The sequence below is a fragment of the Condylostylus longicornis genome, unplaced genomic scaffold (assembly GCF_029603195.1).
Source record: "Condylostylus longicornis isolate FDR11 unplaced genomic scaffold, ASM2960319v2 ptg000135l, whole genome shotgun sequence".
NCBI lineage: Eukaryota > Metazoa > Arthropoda > Insecta > Diptera > Dolichopodidae > Condylostylus > Condylostylus longicornis.
The window spans coordinates 17,120,912-17,138,332 of NW_026578103.1; the positions used below are offsets into that span (position 1 = coordinate 17,120,912).

The 17,421-nt window shown below is 23.7% G+C and overlaps 1 protein-coding gene across 1 annotated transcript; it reads left to right on the forward strand.

The window, feature by feature from the left end:
- Nucleotides 1-3,392: 3,392 nt before the first annotated feature.
- Nucleotides 3,393-15,497, forward strand: LOC129615242 (putative uncharacterized protein DDB_G0277255). The gene is made up of 3 exons (XM_055530362.1): nt 3,393-3,531; nt 14,011-14,543; nt 15,432-15,497. The coding sequence occupies exons 1-3, from the start codon at nt 3,504-3,506 to the stop codon at nt 15,495-15,497; spliced, it is 627 nt and encodes a 208-aa protein (XP_055386337.1). The 5' UTR covers nt 3,393-3,503.
- Nucleotides 15,498-17,421: the final 1,924 nt, after the last annotated feature.

The window sequence follows — 17,421 nt, forward strand, 5'->3', positions numbered from 1 at the left end:
AAATAATAAAGAAAAAAATAAACCACAAATATGAAAATAATAACAACAAAAAGGACGACGAAAAAGAAAAAAAAAGTAACCAGCAGATGGTAAAAGGATGACGGCAACAAAATACTTGCACACAAACAAATATAATTAAATGAAATTCATAATTTTAAAAGGAATATGAGATTTATATTTTTTATGTAGATCTTACAATATTTTGTATTAAATTTTAAATTTTGATTCAGTGATAATTATAAATTTCGATTAGGAACATTTTTCTCAGTGTATATTAAAATTTAATCTGGAAATTTTATAATTATTTTATAATTATGTTTATTTAATATCAATAATTTGCTAATAACCTTATTGATTAATAGCGGAAAACTCTACCTAATTTCTATAATTACAATAAAATTCAATTACGATAAAATGAAATCCCTCATTTACAATAAGATTCATGTGTAAATCAAATGAAGAGATTTTAAAGCCATATAGTTTTCAATTGCATTTTACATTATCGAGTACCAACATAGTTGAAGATTTTTCCATGCGGTAAGCACTCGATAAATATTATATCGATTTGACTTTTCGTACCCAAAGAATAACTGTATAATTATTTATTCCCTTTTTTCTCTCTACACATAATTTCCAGGGATTTACCGATCACATTTCAAGTTATATCTTTTATAATATTGGCAAATTAGCTAGAATAATTCTTATTCTGGTTGAAATTCTCCCGACTTCTTCAACCTTAAATTTTTCCTTCAACAATAAACTGTATCATTTTGGACTTCTCATTTAATGACAGAAATAGCTTACTTTTCTACTTTTGATCGTTTAGCTTTCTAAAAACATAAATATTTTCTACGTTTATGCTTTTAACAACGTTTGGTAACCCATATTCCTTATTATCCTTGTAGGATATTAATAATATAAATGAGAAGAAACAGAAGAAGAATAACATCTGTATATCTTATTTGAAAATCTTTTGTTGGTTTTCTTATAAAAGCAAAATTGAAAAAAAAAGTAAAAGAAAAAACAATGTAAAAAAAAACAAAACAAACTTAGCAAGATTCTTATTGGGATTTAAACTCTATATACAAAAGAGAAACAAAAAAAAAATATGAAGAAAAGATAAAAGAAGAAAGAGCAAAGAAAACAAAGAAACGTAAATTTTATTTTTTCTCTATATTTTCTACAGGCACACAAAAAACAAACATATAGATTTTAATGTAAAAGTATCTACAGTCATATATGATTACACTGTTTCTCTTCTATGTAAGTAAATGTATAACAGAGAATAATATAACAATCTATACATAAAAAGTATGAAATATTTATTTTCCAAATATTTCTGTAAACTATAAAAATAATAATGTTATAAAATATTTATATTGTATAAGCGAAGTATAGTATAAAATAAGTGAGATATCACTGAGATCGACCATACGAAGATTCAATAAAGAAAAATATAAAAAAAATACTAAACTAAAAAAGAACAAGAAACACATATAGAGAATTTCATCCCCGTTATTTCAAAATATATTCGATACAATGTATGTTTATATGTATATAGAGATTAATATTATAAATATACAAGAGTAGCTTTCATGATGATGACGATTTCTACAACAATGATAAAGAGGCAGAAGAGAATATTTGTTTTTCCTCCTTTTTACTTGCTGTTTTTTGTTTTCAAAAGTTGGTTGCTCTTCTGCCCCTGCTGTGTTCCTTTTTTTTTTTTCATTTTCAGTTATGGCTACATTATATGTGTACATAATACAAATATCTAATTCGCAATGAGCATGTATGTGTATATTTATATTATAAGTATGTTGTATGTACATTATTCTCTATATTTTATAGTAGCACTGTTCAAATATATGTATGTTTCTTGTTTGTGAGATTCTCTTCTCTAAAAATTTGATATCATCGTCATCATGATTTCGTTGCTTTTTTTTTCTTTTTCAATTTTTCATGAAGAATCGGTAGTAAAATAATACTAGCTAGTAGCTAGTAGTAGCTCTAGGGTTGATATTTAGAGAACATCCCCTCTATATATTATTGTTTTTAATTATATTTTTAATACTAGTATAGTACAAAAGAGTTTGTTGTATTGTTCATTTCTTATGGGAATTCATTCAATTTTAGTTGTCTCTTGTTTTCTATTTGATAGTAATAAAAATACTATATAGTATCTCTCTTTCTCTTTGTTGTATTATAAAAAAATTTTTTTGTAATTCGGTATAAAATTGTGAATTACGAACGGGGATATTTTTACTTGCTTAATAAGAATATTATGAAATGAAAACTAAAAGAAAAATAGTAATAAGAGAAAAAAAATAAAATTGTTAAAGGAATATGTAGTTACAAAACAAAAAAAAAATGTACAAATCAAAAAGGATAATATGAAAAAGGATATAAAAACAAACAGAAAATGAGAAAAATCACTGAACCCAGAATATGGTGGTATAAACGAATAATATTTCTCGTTTTATCGTCATCCAGATGAATATTATAAATGATGATGAGATTAACAATGATATTGATTGTAACTATGATTATGATGATCATTTTGATCATATTTTTATGAGTAATGCTATGTATTTGTTGTATCGAGGATGTTACGTTTGACAATTCAAATCAAAACATAAAGTAAAATAATATAAAATATCTCTGTATATGTATGTATCTATATAAGAGAAAAAGAAGAAGAAGAAAAAGAAAATAATAATAAGAATAATAAAAAAAAAATAATTATAATAGTTTCGTTGTATATTTGGGCTGTATGTATTTCAGTCTATATTTGGTATCCTTGTCAGACAGACAAGATTCTCTGTTTATTTGCTTGATTTTTATTTCATTATTATTATTGTAATTACATATATTTGTTTTTAATTGCACAAAATGTTTAAGTCAAAAAAAAAATTTTTTTTAATTGATTCTTCATATTCTTACAGTTTTCTATTAATCTAATTTTAATATTGTGAATATACAAAATTTTAGTAATTAATTAGAATTTTTGAAATTTTAAAAATTAATAAAGGACGAAATTTAAAAAAAAAAAAGAAGATTTTTGAAATAAATGAATAAATCACGTGAATATTGTAAAATTTTTCTAGCTCATTAATACAAAATTAATTGAAATTTAAACAAAAAAAAAATATCATAGTATCCAAAATTAATAACCATTTAAATTGAATAATTTATGAATAAATTTTTAATATTTATATTAAAATTACAATAATTATTTTAAATTATAAAATATGTTCTTAAATACACACACACATATATACCAGTTGAATATTGGTGATTAAAGTGAAAATATAAAATTTATAGTTCTTTAAGTGTTTAATTTTAATTTTTCAAAATTTAAAATAAAATAAGATTGAAAATGAAAATATTAAGTGAATTTTAATATTTAATAAAATATTTCAATATTATTTCATTTAATATACAACTTCATTATTAATAAGTACACGTGAAAGGATAATAATTATATAAAACGAGCCTTTAAAATGTTATTCGAGCGACATTTAATGTCAGGTAATACAGAGAATTTTGTGTTTAATGTGATTATTTAAAAAAAAATCAATAAAATAATACAATTTAAAGTTTTGAGGGTTATAAAGAAGTCTCATTACTAACCTGCTTATAAAGAATCAGTTTTGCAGTTCGACGCTATATTTTTACTAAATTTCAGAATAATTTTCTGTTCATAAACTCATAAGTTCTATTCAATTTTAATTTTCAATAATTTAATTTGAGATTACAAAATTTCTGTAGATTTGCACTCAATATAAATTTATAAATTTATATATATATACGCAATATATATAATTATATGGATATTTTCATCAATTTAAAACTGAGGAGCCGGCTCATAATAATTCTTTTATTTTAATTCAATTATGGGTAAAAACACATTTTTATTTTAAAAGTGAATGGTGCAGTGCGAATTTTTGATTTATAAAATATCTTGAATCAACCAAACAGTATTGTAAAGTTGTATTTGATTGGGTTGCAGGAAATTTTCTAGATATAATATTCTAATATAATTTACAATAGAAATATTAACCTGTAATTTTCAAATATAACATTGTGTTACTTAAAAATGCAAAATCAGATGAATATTATTACGACTACAACATTTTGATTAAAAAATTAAATTTTATTTAAGGTGGCTATTTGACATTTTATTTAATTTTCCGATTTCTATTATAACAAACTCTTGAGCAAATCAATAATGATTGAAAATTTTTAATTCATTCGATTATTTGAAAATTTCGCAAATATAACAAACCAAATATTTTCAAAACATTTTTCCTCCGACGGCATTTACATTGGGCAATTTTACAAACTATATATTTTATAGAAAACAAATAACAAATCCTTAAATTTACATATTAAATATTTTCAATAGAAATGTAAATTTGTTTGTTTTTTGTGATTATTATTAAAAGGACTGGACTTCTTGGAAAAATTTTTGTATCTCTAACTTTATTATCTGTTATACGTCCTTTATACAAACAAACAAATATTACCTTTTAACATGAAACGGAAAGATGAAGAAGAAAAAAAAAATTAAACTTGTCGGCTTTTTATTATTACTCGTATATCCTTTTTCATTTAAAATAATTTGTTTTCAGTGTTCGTTTTATAAAATGACACCGAAACAAATTTTGTTGCGGTATGCGTATATCTTTTCGGAAGATCTAAAATAAAAAAATGTGTTTTAAATATAACAGATAGGTGTGAGATTTGAATATTTATTAATGTTGTATTTGAATGTCTTTTTCTCTATTTTTGTTAATTGAAAAGATAAATAAGTATTCAACAGTTATAAAAAATTGCACTTACATATTTAATTTTAGATATTTAAATAATCTTCTGTTTTTGAATTAAATTTGTGTATAATATTGGTTTTCACAGTAACTCTTAGACATGACGAGATAAATTATAATTTTAAAATGACACTGTCCCTATTGACGGAGTTTTTATTTTAGTCAAATTGTTTGATAGTCTTAAAAGATATTGAGATATTAATTTTTATGAAACTTCAAAGAATATTAAAATTTAATCAAAAAATAATTTAAATTTTACTACGTTATTGATAAGAGATAAATTTTTTATTAAATATAATTGAGAATAATTAAAAAATAATTGTAATAATTCTGAAATTGTTTGATTGATTAATTAAAAGGACATTGGTAATATATTCCATTTTTTTCAATTTTATGATTTTATTAATTATTTAATATTTATTTAAGTGAAATATAATTCAACATTAATTGTAGACAAATGCTTGCTTAAATTGTGATTTTATATGAAATTAATATTAGCTTAAAACAGTGAAAAATCACAGAGAATATGTAGGTAGAAATCAGATTGTGTAGCAGTACTTTTTCAGAGAAAAACTGCGAATCGATTAGCTTATTGATTTGCAAATTTATTTTGTGTTTATCCGAAGTGTTTAAGAAAATTGACAAAATTGTGAGTCAAAATTAATGTAATGAAATTCCTTTTCGCATAATAATGCAACCAAAAATTATTGCTAAAAGATTGGAGATAAAAATCATTCTTTAATGTAAGATCACAAATTATTTTTTAACAAATTAATTTTATAAGCGTATATAAGAGCCAAACCTATAGGAAAGTATAATAGAATTCTAAACGTGTTTTATACAAAAATATTGTTCAGTCTATGAATTATTCATTATTTAATTATAATTGTTTATTATCATCGTGCCCCTATATCAGTAAATCAAGTGATTTATGTGAGTGAAAAATTTAAAAATCGTATTTATTGGAAATTGTATAAATGGAAGGTTCTTTCCTCGCATTAATGAAAAGTTTAGATTCTATTACTTAAACTTTTTGAAGAAATTATAAGAAAAGCAATTACTTATATTTTTATTTTAAATAGAACCATGTTGTTTGATAACACACTTATCATTATTACTTTTACATACTTAAAATTTTTTTTAAAAAATCTATAAAAAAGTTTTACGTCATGGCGTTTTACTGGCTATTTGTTTTTATTTTTCTAAAGTAATGAGAAAAGTAATTGCTTCGATACAATAATAATTATCATTATTCTCTATCAATAATTAGCGAAAATTACTACACTTTTTGTATTTTATGGCGTGGTTTCAGTATTGGAAATAATTGATTTTAAAATTTAAAAAAAAATAAAAAATAATTTTAAAGATAGAAATAATTAAAAAAATAATTATTCTTATTTTTATTTTATTCTAACGAGCCAGGGATGTGGAAAACCTTATGAATAATTTAAAAAAAAAATTTTTATTATTTTGTTTATTAATTATTTGAAATATTTCCAATATTGTTAGAATGTTAGAAGTCTTGCAAATATTGAAGATAATTTACATAATTTTGAATTTTATTAATTTTTTATTTTGTGACTGCAAGTTAAAATTACTGAAGTCGTAGTTTATTCTATGTATAATTCTGTCTAAAAATGTGATTAATAGATGTCAGAGAACATATAGAGGAATTCAGAAATGTACTTGGCACGTGGGATAGAGTTTATATGATGCATTAATGAAAGCATTTGAAATCGCTACGGGTTTCTATTTTTGTATATGCGAGAAGGCATAATTTTTTATAACCAAATGTAGCTCCAACTCCAATAGCCAATGAAATAGCTAAAACTTAATTTTAATTATAACCAATGAAATAGCTCCAACTTAATTTTGAACTACACACAATATAAATACTGGTAGTGTTTTGATACTGCTCGCATTTTATACAGTTAAGTATTAAAGAGGATACTCTTTGAATTTTCGTCCTTAATCCAATTTTAGTAATTTTTATATATGATATACTTGTTGAATAAAGAATTTGTGAATGGTCTACTACTATATCATAGGATTGATATCCAAAAAACATTAATTTTACCAAACTTAATTTATTAGAAACCTAATCATTATCTTAAATTTTAATGAACTTCCACAATAAAGGTTTTCACGAAAAACAATGCACAATAAATTGCTTTTTTTTAAAGACATTTATAAATTTTCATTTGTCTTAACTAGGAATATTGTTCCGACACGTAACACAATCCAATTCATATGACTTAAGTAGCTTTGACTTTGTGTAAAACATTATCTGACGAATATTTATATTACAATATCTGCTACATTCAGCACAATTATGTTTTGGGTGAAAGGTCAATGAATTTATGCTCAAATAGTTCTACCATATTCTAAATTGATCATAAAATTTTAATAAACAAATTATGAAATTTGATATCTTCTTTTCCTTCTTCTTCATCTTATATTGAGTTAATTCAAAAATTTCAAATTATTATGATAAAAAGTTACATTCAAGTGTACTTGTTCATATTTTTTTTTTTTAAAGAAGAAATTAAGATGAATTCCATTTGATATTTCAACAATAATTAACATTTTTGTTTCTTTTAATCATAAAATATTGCTTATTTTTTTTTTGTTCTAATCTTACATTTTATACAGCAATTACAAGAGTGTGTTTTATGTAAGTGGTGGAATATCTTTTTCTCTGGAGTGACACGCTCATTTACGTACAATTAGTAAATTTTTCCAAGACCGATTTCCATTAATTAATGGACACAGAGAAAATAGAAAATTCAAGCAAAAATATATACACCTATATTCTGTTAGTCGTATCGTTTTCAAATTCACGTGATAAAAAAATCTGGCACGTCACGTCATCTAAAATATACCTTTCTGGTAGTCGTCTTTGTAAAGGAGATAAAAATGTTTTTAGGTTGGTAGTATTACCAGATGAAGTGATGTTAAAAAAAATTAAAATAGAATGATGTGACTACCAGAATATAGCTGATAGTTTACCAAATGGTTTTGAAACGCAAAAGGTTTACGTTATATAGTTGGATTACGTTATTATAGTTGAACAAATTTTTTCCCTTAATATTAAATTTAAATTGTTTAAAGAATCAAAAATATTAAATTAAGTTCTACGTAGCTTAAATGCTTTGAATAGCTAATTTCGAAATAAAGTTATTTAAGTGGCTTTTGCTTTATTTTGATATTTCAATTTAGTAAACTTAAGCTTTTTAAATTAAATTGAAAACTCGGTATATAGAAAGTCTGTTTTTTAGAAAATACTCTTATTTACTGCTTATTTACGTTGCGTACTTTCAAATTTTGTAGCTAAAGATAAGTGCCTTCTCTCTTAAATCGTCAACTCTCCTGCAATTCCTATCATTCCGAACATTTTTTGATAGATAAAGCGCTGTACATTCTATACTATTTGGAACCGATATCTTTCTAAAGACGTTTCTCAGCTCGCTACATCATCTGAAAACGTAGTTATTAAAAATACAAAAAGGAAGGCCACATTGTATGCATTGTATACCGACCGCATTCCATACAATAAGGGAGGTGGAAAAGTACTTCTTTATGGTACGGAAACATAAATAAATTATTTTTAGAGAGATGTCTGTGAGTTTATCTTGTCCAAAATATGTGAGTTTATCTTGGCTATGTTACGGACTTTTGAAATATATCAAGCCACGGGAACTGAACCTTTTTCGCTGGCGGAATTTACATTTTTGCGCATATAAAATAAAACAATCAACCAATTTTCTTGAAATTTAATATTTAAAGTAAGGATGTTAAAATAATGAATTTTTAAATTTATAAATTTCTAAAACTTTTTTTGGAAAGATCAGAATTCGGATCACTGAAATGAGGGCCGATTTTACATTTTTTACCAATTACATTTTTTACGGAACCAATATTGATGTAGTTTCTTAAAATTTAATACTTGAGTTCTAGTTGTTACCGAAAATAAATGGCGAACTTTTAACGGAATTCTGATAGCACAAAGCGAAACTCAACTAAGAACCAAAATTAGATATTTCTAGGTACGTTAATTAAAAGCTTACTAGCACATTTTCAAGACAATATACATTGCGTTCGGTTTTGTGTTGACCACATCAAGTTTTTTGAAATTAATAATCCATACAAAAGGTTCACCATGACTGTTTTATCTATAGCCTATACTCTTTCGATATTTAATAATAATAAAAAAAAAATTTGCTTTCAAATTGAACTATAATTATTTGGTATATCCAATATATTGCAACATAATCATCTTCAATAATAATAAATTATTTTATTTATTAATTTTTCAAATGAAATTCGATTACTCAAGCAAAAACAATAATTATTTTAAAATTTGTTTAACATTAAATTGGTAATCATTATTCAGACATCTTATTTTTTTTCTAACAAAATTGATAATTATAATTATATGTATAGACGGCGGAGATATCGGATCCAAAAATCAATTAATAATAAAAAAGAAAAATAAATTCTTAATATAGAATTGTATGCCGTCGTACAATAATAAAAATATCATAATGAATACAATGTTTATCAACAAAATTATTCCAGTATATTGGGATGCATTTAAAGTCCCATAATCATTATAAAATACAATGTAACAGTAAGAATAATTATTTAAAATTTTAAAATTCCATATAAAAATTGAATATATATAAAAGTAATAATTTTTTAAATAAACACAATCGAACAAATAAATCGAATCGAATTACAAGAAAAATAAGAACCAAAATATTTTGCAAAAAGTAACTAAAGTAGCTGTTTGTATAGGATATTTAATTCCTTTTTTTTTTTTTGTATTTTGAATATTAAAATTTCATTGTTATTGCATAAAGATTATTAAAAGAAGTTGCAAAAAAATCTTTGTATAAAATTTAAATCTTAAAAAATATTGATATAAAACTTGTGCTCTGATAATTTTGCAACCCTTCCCATTTCTTTAAATTTTTTTTTGTACCTATACTCTTATGCCCAAATTTGACTTCAAATTCGTATTATGTATGCATGTATGTAAAAAGAAATTCAGGTCAAATAAAAATCTGAATATTTGTAAACAAATTATGGGTCGTAATTTTAGCAACAACAACAAGCACAAATCTTGTTATAACTATCCTATTACTTACTTTTGACAAAAAAAAATTAGATGCATGGTAATAGCGTTAATTTAAGGGGTAAAAGCAAGATGTAAGAGAGTTTTGATTACAAAATTTTTCGGATATTTAGACTATAAGTACGAAGTAATTTTTTATGTTGATCTTAAATCTCAATTATGAATGAGGTATATGAAAGTTACAAAAGTTTGCTTGTCAAAGACTTTTATTATTATAATGGTCTTATTACTGCCTATAACACTAATCAATGTATAAAGTAACAAATCTAATGTTTACATTATAAGCGTGAATTATATAACAATACCAAACGTTTATATTTTAATTTGGCGAAACTTCTTATACTTAAACACAATTTCAAAAGGGTAAAATATTTGGATTTGAATTTCTTAAGAAAGGCGAAATAATTATGGTAATAACAATGTTAATCCTATTTATTTAACTATTTTAAATTTTTTTTTTGCAAACTTTTGACTTCCGTCTTTTATAGCTATTATATAGTATTCCTTTTTATCTAGACTAGAAAATTGGTTGAATGTATTGACATTCATAAAATTGATGGTAGGGAAATTTGGTTTGTTTTTCATTTGATTGATGATTTAATAGCATTTTTATTGAAGGGATTTTATAAGTTTTATGAAAGATTGTAGTGAATCTGTCAAGATTATGTTTTGTTTAAAATAATAAAATCATGAAATAGCAAAAATTGTTTTCAAATTGATAATTGATTTAATAAAAATGTCTTGGGTTAATAAGATAATAGCAGTTTTACAAAGATAATATGGAAGTGGGCTGGAAGAAAAATTACTCAAAAATTATCTCATATGCTCTTAAATAATATACGTATTTTAAATTTTCAGTTTTTAAAAATATGTTCTTCTTCAAAAAAAGATTAATGTTGCCACAAATGACACTAAATTGCATTTAAAAATCTAATATTTGCAATTGCTTAAAAGTGTGTCTATAGGCAAAGAATACATGAAAGGCAAACATTACATGTTCTATTTAAATATTCGTTGCAAGTCAAATTGTCCATATATTCACTCCTAATCATTTAATAGAGCAATTCACTATCACAGTGCCTCTCAACAAAAATGATGCAAGCAGTTTTGGGATATTACCATTTTTAATGACAAATTTTGCAAAATGGATTTAAGTTTTGCATTGAGTTTCTGAAAGATTATGCCAGGTGCATTTTTGGCGTTTTAAAAATGCTTTGAAAAATCTTTGAAAATCCCATATCTTTTATTTTTATAAGGAGCTCATGCGTAATATGTATCACATCTTTTTTATTAAACAATAATATTTCCACTGATTCTGAACTGAATTTTGTTAATTTATTTTTACTTAGTTTGAATATTAAAACTAGAAAGATGATTCCATTTATTTACATGTCTATTGGTTCTAAATTAAATAAATTAAAAATTGTTTTGTTTTTTAATTTTAAAACTCCTTTAAATTTACCACATTTTTTAAAATTTGTCATAAAATGGCATTGTATTTTGCTTAATCTAGCATAATTTGCTCAATCAAATGTCCCAACACTAAATGCAAATGAAAAACATTTAAAAAGCGTATATTTGTTGGAGACTGCATAAATATAAGACGCATTACCTAAACTTGAAGAAATTATAAGAACAGTAATTATATTTTTATTTTAAATATTTAAAAATCTTACTTTTTGATAACACACTTATCATATTACTCTTGCATACTTTAAACTTTTTTTAAAAATCTATAAAAAAGTTTAATGTCATGGCGTTTTACTGCCTATTTTTGTTTTATTTTTCTAAAGTAATGAGAAAAGTAATTGCTTCGATACAATAATAATTATCATTATTCTCTATCAATAATTAGCGAAAATTACTACACTTTTTGTGTTTTATGGCCTGATTTAAGTATTGAAAATAATTGATTTTAAAATTTTTGAAAAAATTAAAAATTAATTTAAAGATAGAAATAATTAAAAAAATAATTATTCTTATTTTTATTTTATTCTAACGAGCCAGGGATGTGGAAAACCTTATGAATAATTTAAAAAAAAATTTTATTGTTTTGTTTATCGAATGTTTTATGTTTTTTGTAAATTTTAAACTATTGCAAAATTTAAGAACATTGGTGCCTGGTAATAAGGAAAAAACTACTAAACTTGACTTAAATAGTTACCGTAGAGCACATCTAAAATAAATTCGAATTAAAATACGAATAATTCGCATTGTAATTAATAATACAGGCCCCATAATATTATATAATAGAAAGTAAGTCACATGTTGTAATAGTTGATCTTAATTATTTGATACAATAAGAAGGTGAATACAGCTCTTTCAACTTTCATGAAGCTAAGCTGTGCTCTGTTTTAAAATACGCCTAATTGTACGGGATACTTTAATTAGGCAATATTTTCACTCATAAATGCACAAAATATTTTCCTTATATTCTTTTACATGTTCTTCAAACTTTACAAATTACAACAAAATTGTTATTTTAATTGAGCGCTTCTTATACAATTTTTAATGTCAATAAAATTTTTGGCTCTAAAAAAGCTATAATAAAACAAATTTTCTAGAAAATTTTTGTTATAACAGAACACAAGTTTTCGATATTTAATTCAATACCTAAAAGAATGTTTTGAATTTAACCAACAATAATAACGTTATTAATAAGAATTCATAAAAGTGTGAGACCGTATAATGTGAGTTCTTATAATTTTCTATAACAACTCATTTTTTGTTATACATATAAAATGAGAAAATTCAAAGGTTCATTACAATTTGCATTTGAACAAAAAAAAAATTTAACTTTCATTATAATTCAAATTTTTGTAATTATTATAAAAGACTTTCCATATCATTAATGACATTTTCTTAAAATAATTAAAATTTTCTGCATTTTTAAGAGTATAACGGTTAAAAATACAATCAATTTAATGTTATGTAAATTTTTTCCTTAAAAATTTAAGAAATTTTGTTCAATGATTATTATTTTTCCAATTTCTTGTTATTTCTTCATATTTCTTCATATTTCGTCGTCCTTGAAAAGAACTCCGAAAAAAAGGATTGTCATATCTCTTTTTCCAATTAAATTCTATATAACAAAAAATTCTATATTTCTCTCTCATCATACCCTTATTATATAATAATATACAATAAATCTAAAAATAACATGATAAAATTGACCATTGGTCAAATTTCATTATTTACTTAAGGAACGGTTATTGTATATTGTTTAATTAAGGATGAATAGGTCAAATTCTATAACAACATTAAAGCAGTTAATTATCTTGATGGATCGGATCGTCTTCTATAAGAAAATATTAAAAATTAAACTTTTGTGAAACCATAAAAAAAAAATTATTAGATAATAGAAGGAAGTTATTGAAGGTATTTAATTTGTAATTAAATATTTGCATAAATTTTAGTCCCAATTTACATAAATTTTACTGGTATAGGGAAGAAATACAGGTCAAGTAATATTTTTGTTTCTAATCAAATTGCAATAGAATGAAATATCCTTTGGGTACATAATAATAATTTGAATGAATAATGTTGACCTATGTCTTGACCCATATTGTTGCAATATCATATTTACGATATTGTGAGCAAATAAGAAATGATTCGTGACAAATTTTTAAATTTTAATCAAGTAAGCTTTTTTATACAGGAACTTACAAATAAAATATCTAATTTTGTTCAAAACGAAAAAAAAATCATTTTATATTAAAAATTCTAGAAAATAATGAAGCCTAAAATAATGAAGCCTAAATAATTTTCTAAATAGTGCTCTAAACGATCAAAGAATTAAACCAAGTTTTTCAGAATAAGAACTTGCAACAAGAAGATAAAAGCAAAAAAAATTATGAATTTCGTTACATCCGAAATTTCAAAGACATTATAGAAAAAAAAGTTAAAAAATCCAAGGCATAATTTTATCATCCAGTCTATCTACAAGAATTTAATTAACATCAATCTACATATAAGACTTTTTTTAATTTTCTTACACTTCAATTATTTAAATTCCACATTAACATCTTTAAATTTTTTTTTTAGGTAGCAGCAGAGATGAGTATGGAACTTCAAGTGGTAATCATCACTATCTTCGACATCATAGATCTCAGCAACAACAGCAACAACAACAACAATTAGAAGATCAATATCAAAATCATCATTCAAGTGGAGGAATATCAGATTCATTTAATTTTGGTGATTTAACACCAATTGAATCAAGAAGATTAAATAATAGTGATTGTACAATTAATACCAATAGTAGTAATAATAATAATAATAATAATAATAATAACAATAATAATAATAATAATAATAATAATAATACTAGTAATAGCAGTAATAATAATCATCATCAACAAAACAATCATTATTCACCAATGGATAATTCAAATTCAAGTCCATTTCAAGAAAAAGTTTTATCTGAATTAGATCGTTTACAAGATCCAGCAACAAATGGTTTAGATGTTCGAGAAGATGGTATTTATGCTAAACAAAATTTTAGTCGTGGTTGTCGATTTGGTCCATTTCCCGTTAAATGGTATAATGAACCAATTGATGAAAATTCAGCATGGGAGGTAAGTAAATTTAAAATTTTGTTATATAATTTTTTATAGGAATTTTCTAAATGAATTGTAGAATTCATTTCGTTTGTTATAGTAGAACTATACCAACAGTTGGAATATAAACTTAATTGCTTGAATCGTCCATATTGCCTTTCGTCTTTTCTTTGTATACGTGTATCGGTACTATAATTTTTTTTTAAAATCCGATGATTATGAAAATCTGTTATTGAACGAATTAATTTAAAATATTTCCGTTAAATTTTAATCCTTTTAATATTCTCGCTTATAGACACAAAACATGTGTTCACATAATTCTATACAAATAAAAATCTTAAAATTTTATACATACATACATTGTATATGATTGAATAAATTTTGAATTAAATTGACATTTTATAATAGAATAAAAAGATATGACAATCTCTATAAAAACAACAATAAAATTTCTATATATTTTTTTTTTTTAATTTCAATTGCCAATATTGTTTGATTGTTATTAAAGGAAAATTATACTGAATAAATATTGGATGAGAAAAAAAAATCGCTCGGTAAACCTTCCTTTGTTACAATTGCCATAATGAAATAAAAAATCTTTGCCCTGTTTCTTCCACAGTATGTTTAAAACTTACCTCAACCAAATCAGAAAAAATTTATACAATTTAAATTAAACAATGAGGAGGAAAAAAAATAAAGATTATAAGTGTCAAATATAAATATTTGTCTATTCTTGTTCTCCTTCGTTTAATATAAATATCTTTGATAAAAAATGCAAGCAATATTAAATATCCTTATGAGCTATAAGGATATTTACGAAAACACAAAAAAATTTTGATGAATATCAACAAAAAACTTTGAGTTAACAGAGATTTGAAACTCTGTAAAGCACAAAATTGAATTTAGGTATTTATGTTTCGGGAATGTAAACCGGAATATGAGGAGAAAACCTTATATTCAGCCCTATTATGAATTTTGTTTGTAGCTCTGAAAATCAAAAAATTACGAATATCATATTCTGCTCCAAATATTTGTTATGGAGTAATCACAAATTACGTTCGTAGTAAAAATTACCCTCAATCTTTGAAAGAAATAATCACACGTAACAAGCGATTCCAAGAGAATGTCCGTATTAAATTTTCAAGTTTTGAGTTTGAGTTACACTAATACAGCTACTATGAATAGAAATCCATTCATATTGCCAAAGCAATTTTTTTTCCACTTTTCAAAAATATTCAAAAACTAAAAAACTGGAAAACTTTCATACAAAAGAATATTTTAAAAAACATTCGTTTTATGAATAATGTCCGGAAAAAGAAACTGCCATTGGTGACTCATAATTCTACGTGATCATTCAAAAGTTTACGTTGTAGTTATATTCGTAATTCGTAGGATTCTACGAGTGGAAAACATAATAGAGCTGAATATCTATCCTATTCTAGGTCCCAGAATATATTTGTATCATTTACTTTATATTTGATATTTAATATTTTTAAATATTATTTACCTCAAATTGGGGCATAAGCGCCCATTTGAACAATAAATATGTAAAATTTGCTCCGTTTAAATTCTATGAATTTTTTTATACATTAAATGACACAGTTTTGAGCTAAAAACTTTTGACTTCTAAAATTTATCCTCTCTTCTCGTAAAACATCTATCTTGAGGTCACTCTTATATTTCTTTTATTTATTTATATTCTGTATAATGTTTAACATTATCTTCATTTTAGTACTTCTCTCATATTCTCAGCTTTTATACCCTACACTTTAGTTTATTTGAATTATTTGTCGTTCACTAAATACCACTAAATTTTTTATAAGTTGCTTCTGTCTGTCAGAAATCTTGTATTGTTATTGCATTGCTATTGTAATTTGAAAATAATTCGAACAGCTGGTAGCTGTCATACAGCTCTAGAAGATTATTTTAAAAATTTCAAAAACTTTATACTAACTTATCCCTGTTGGTCAACGTTTCGCCACTATTTTGTCTATGTAAGAATATAGTTTTCATTAAAATATTGGAAACATTTTGCAATTTCCTCAATGCTAAAACATATTTTTACATAATAATTTTAGGCTAGGAAAACAAAAACCAAAAACAATTACAGTCAAATATTAGTCAGTATTTATCAGACATCTTTCATAAAAAATGGAAAGAGATAGACTGATAAATAAAAACGAAAGAGAAAAATATTAAATAAAATTGTTTATAAAGATAAGTTTATAAAAAAAAAAGAAGACGAGGGTTTCTATTTAATTCATTTTTTATTCTTTAATTAAAAACTATCCAATTTTGTTATAAAATTGTTATACTTACTATGTTTAACCTACTACTATAACTATACTATACAAGGGTATGAAAAATAAACAAAAATTATTTTGTTTGTGTTTTTCCTTTTTCTTTCAATTCAATATCCTGACAAACTCAATTGAGATTGAGTTGTTTTCTGTTATTGTATTTTATAGGTGAGAAAATTGTATAGGTTCTTGTATGTACACAATCAATTTGTTACCGGTAAGAATTTAATATTTTGAAGTGTTTATTTTTGATATTCTTCCCGAAATATCATATCATATCAGTTCATGAGAGTGGGATTGTTACATCTATATAAAGTATGTAGGTATGTAGATACATATGTGAGCATTATATTAGAATTGAAATATTGAAGGGAGAAAAAATAGGCTCATGTCTAATTTAGAGGGCATTTTGTGGATTTACGGTTATTTGTTCTGTATCAGTGTCATTTTATAAATTTAAAGTCTTCAATGGTAAAACTTACAAATAAAATTATTTATAATGATTTCCAATTGTTGGAGTTGTTGTTTTTATGATTTCGATATTTTGTTTTTTTTTTCTTTTCGGAAATTAAGAATTCAATTTTATATATACATTG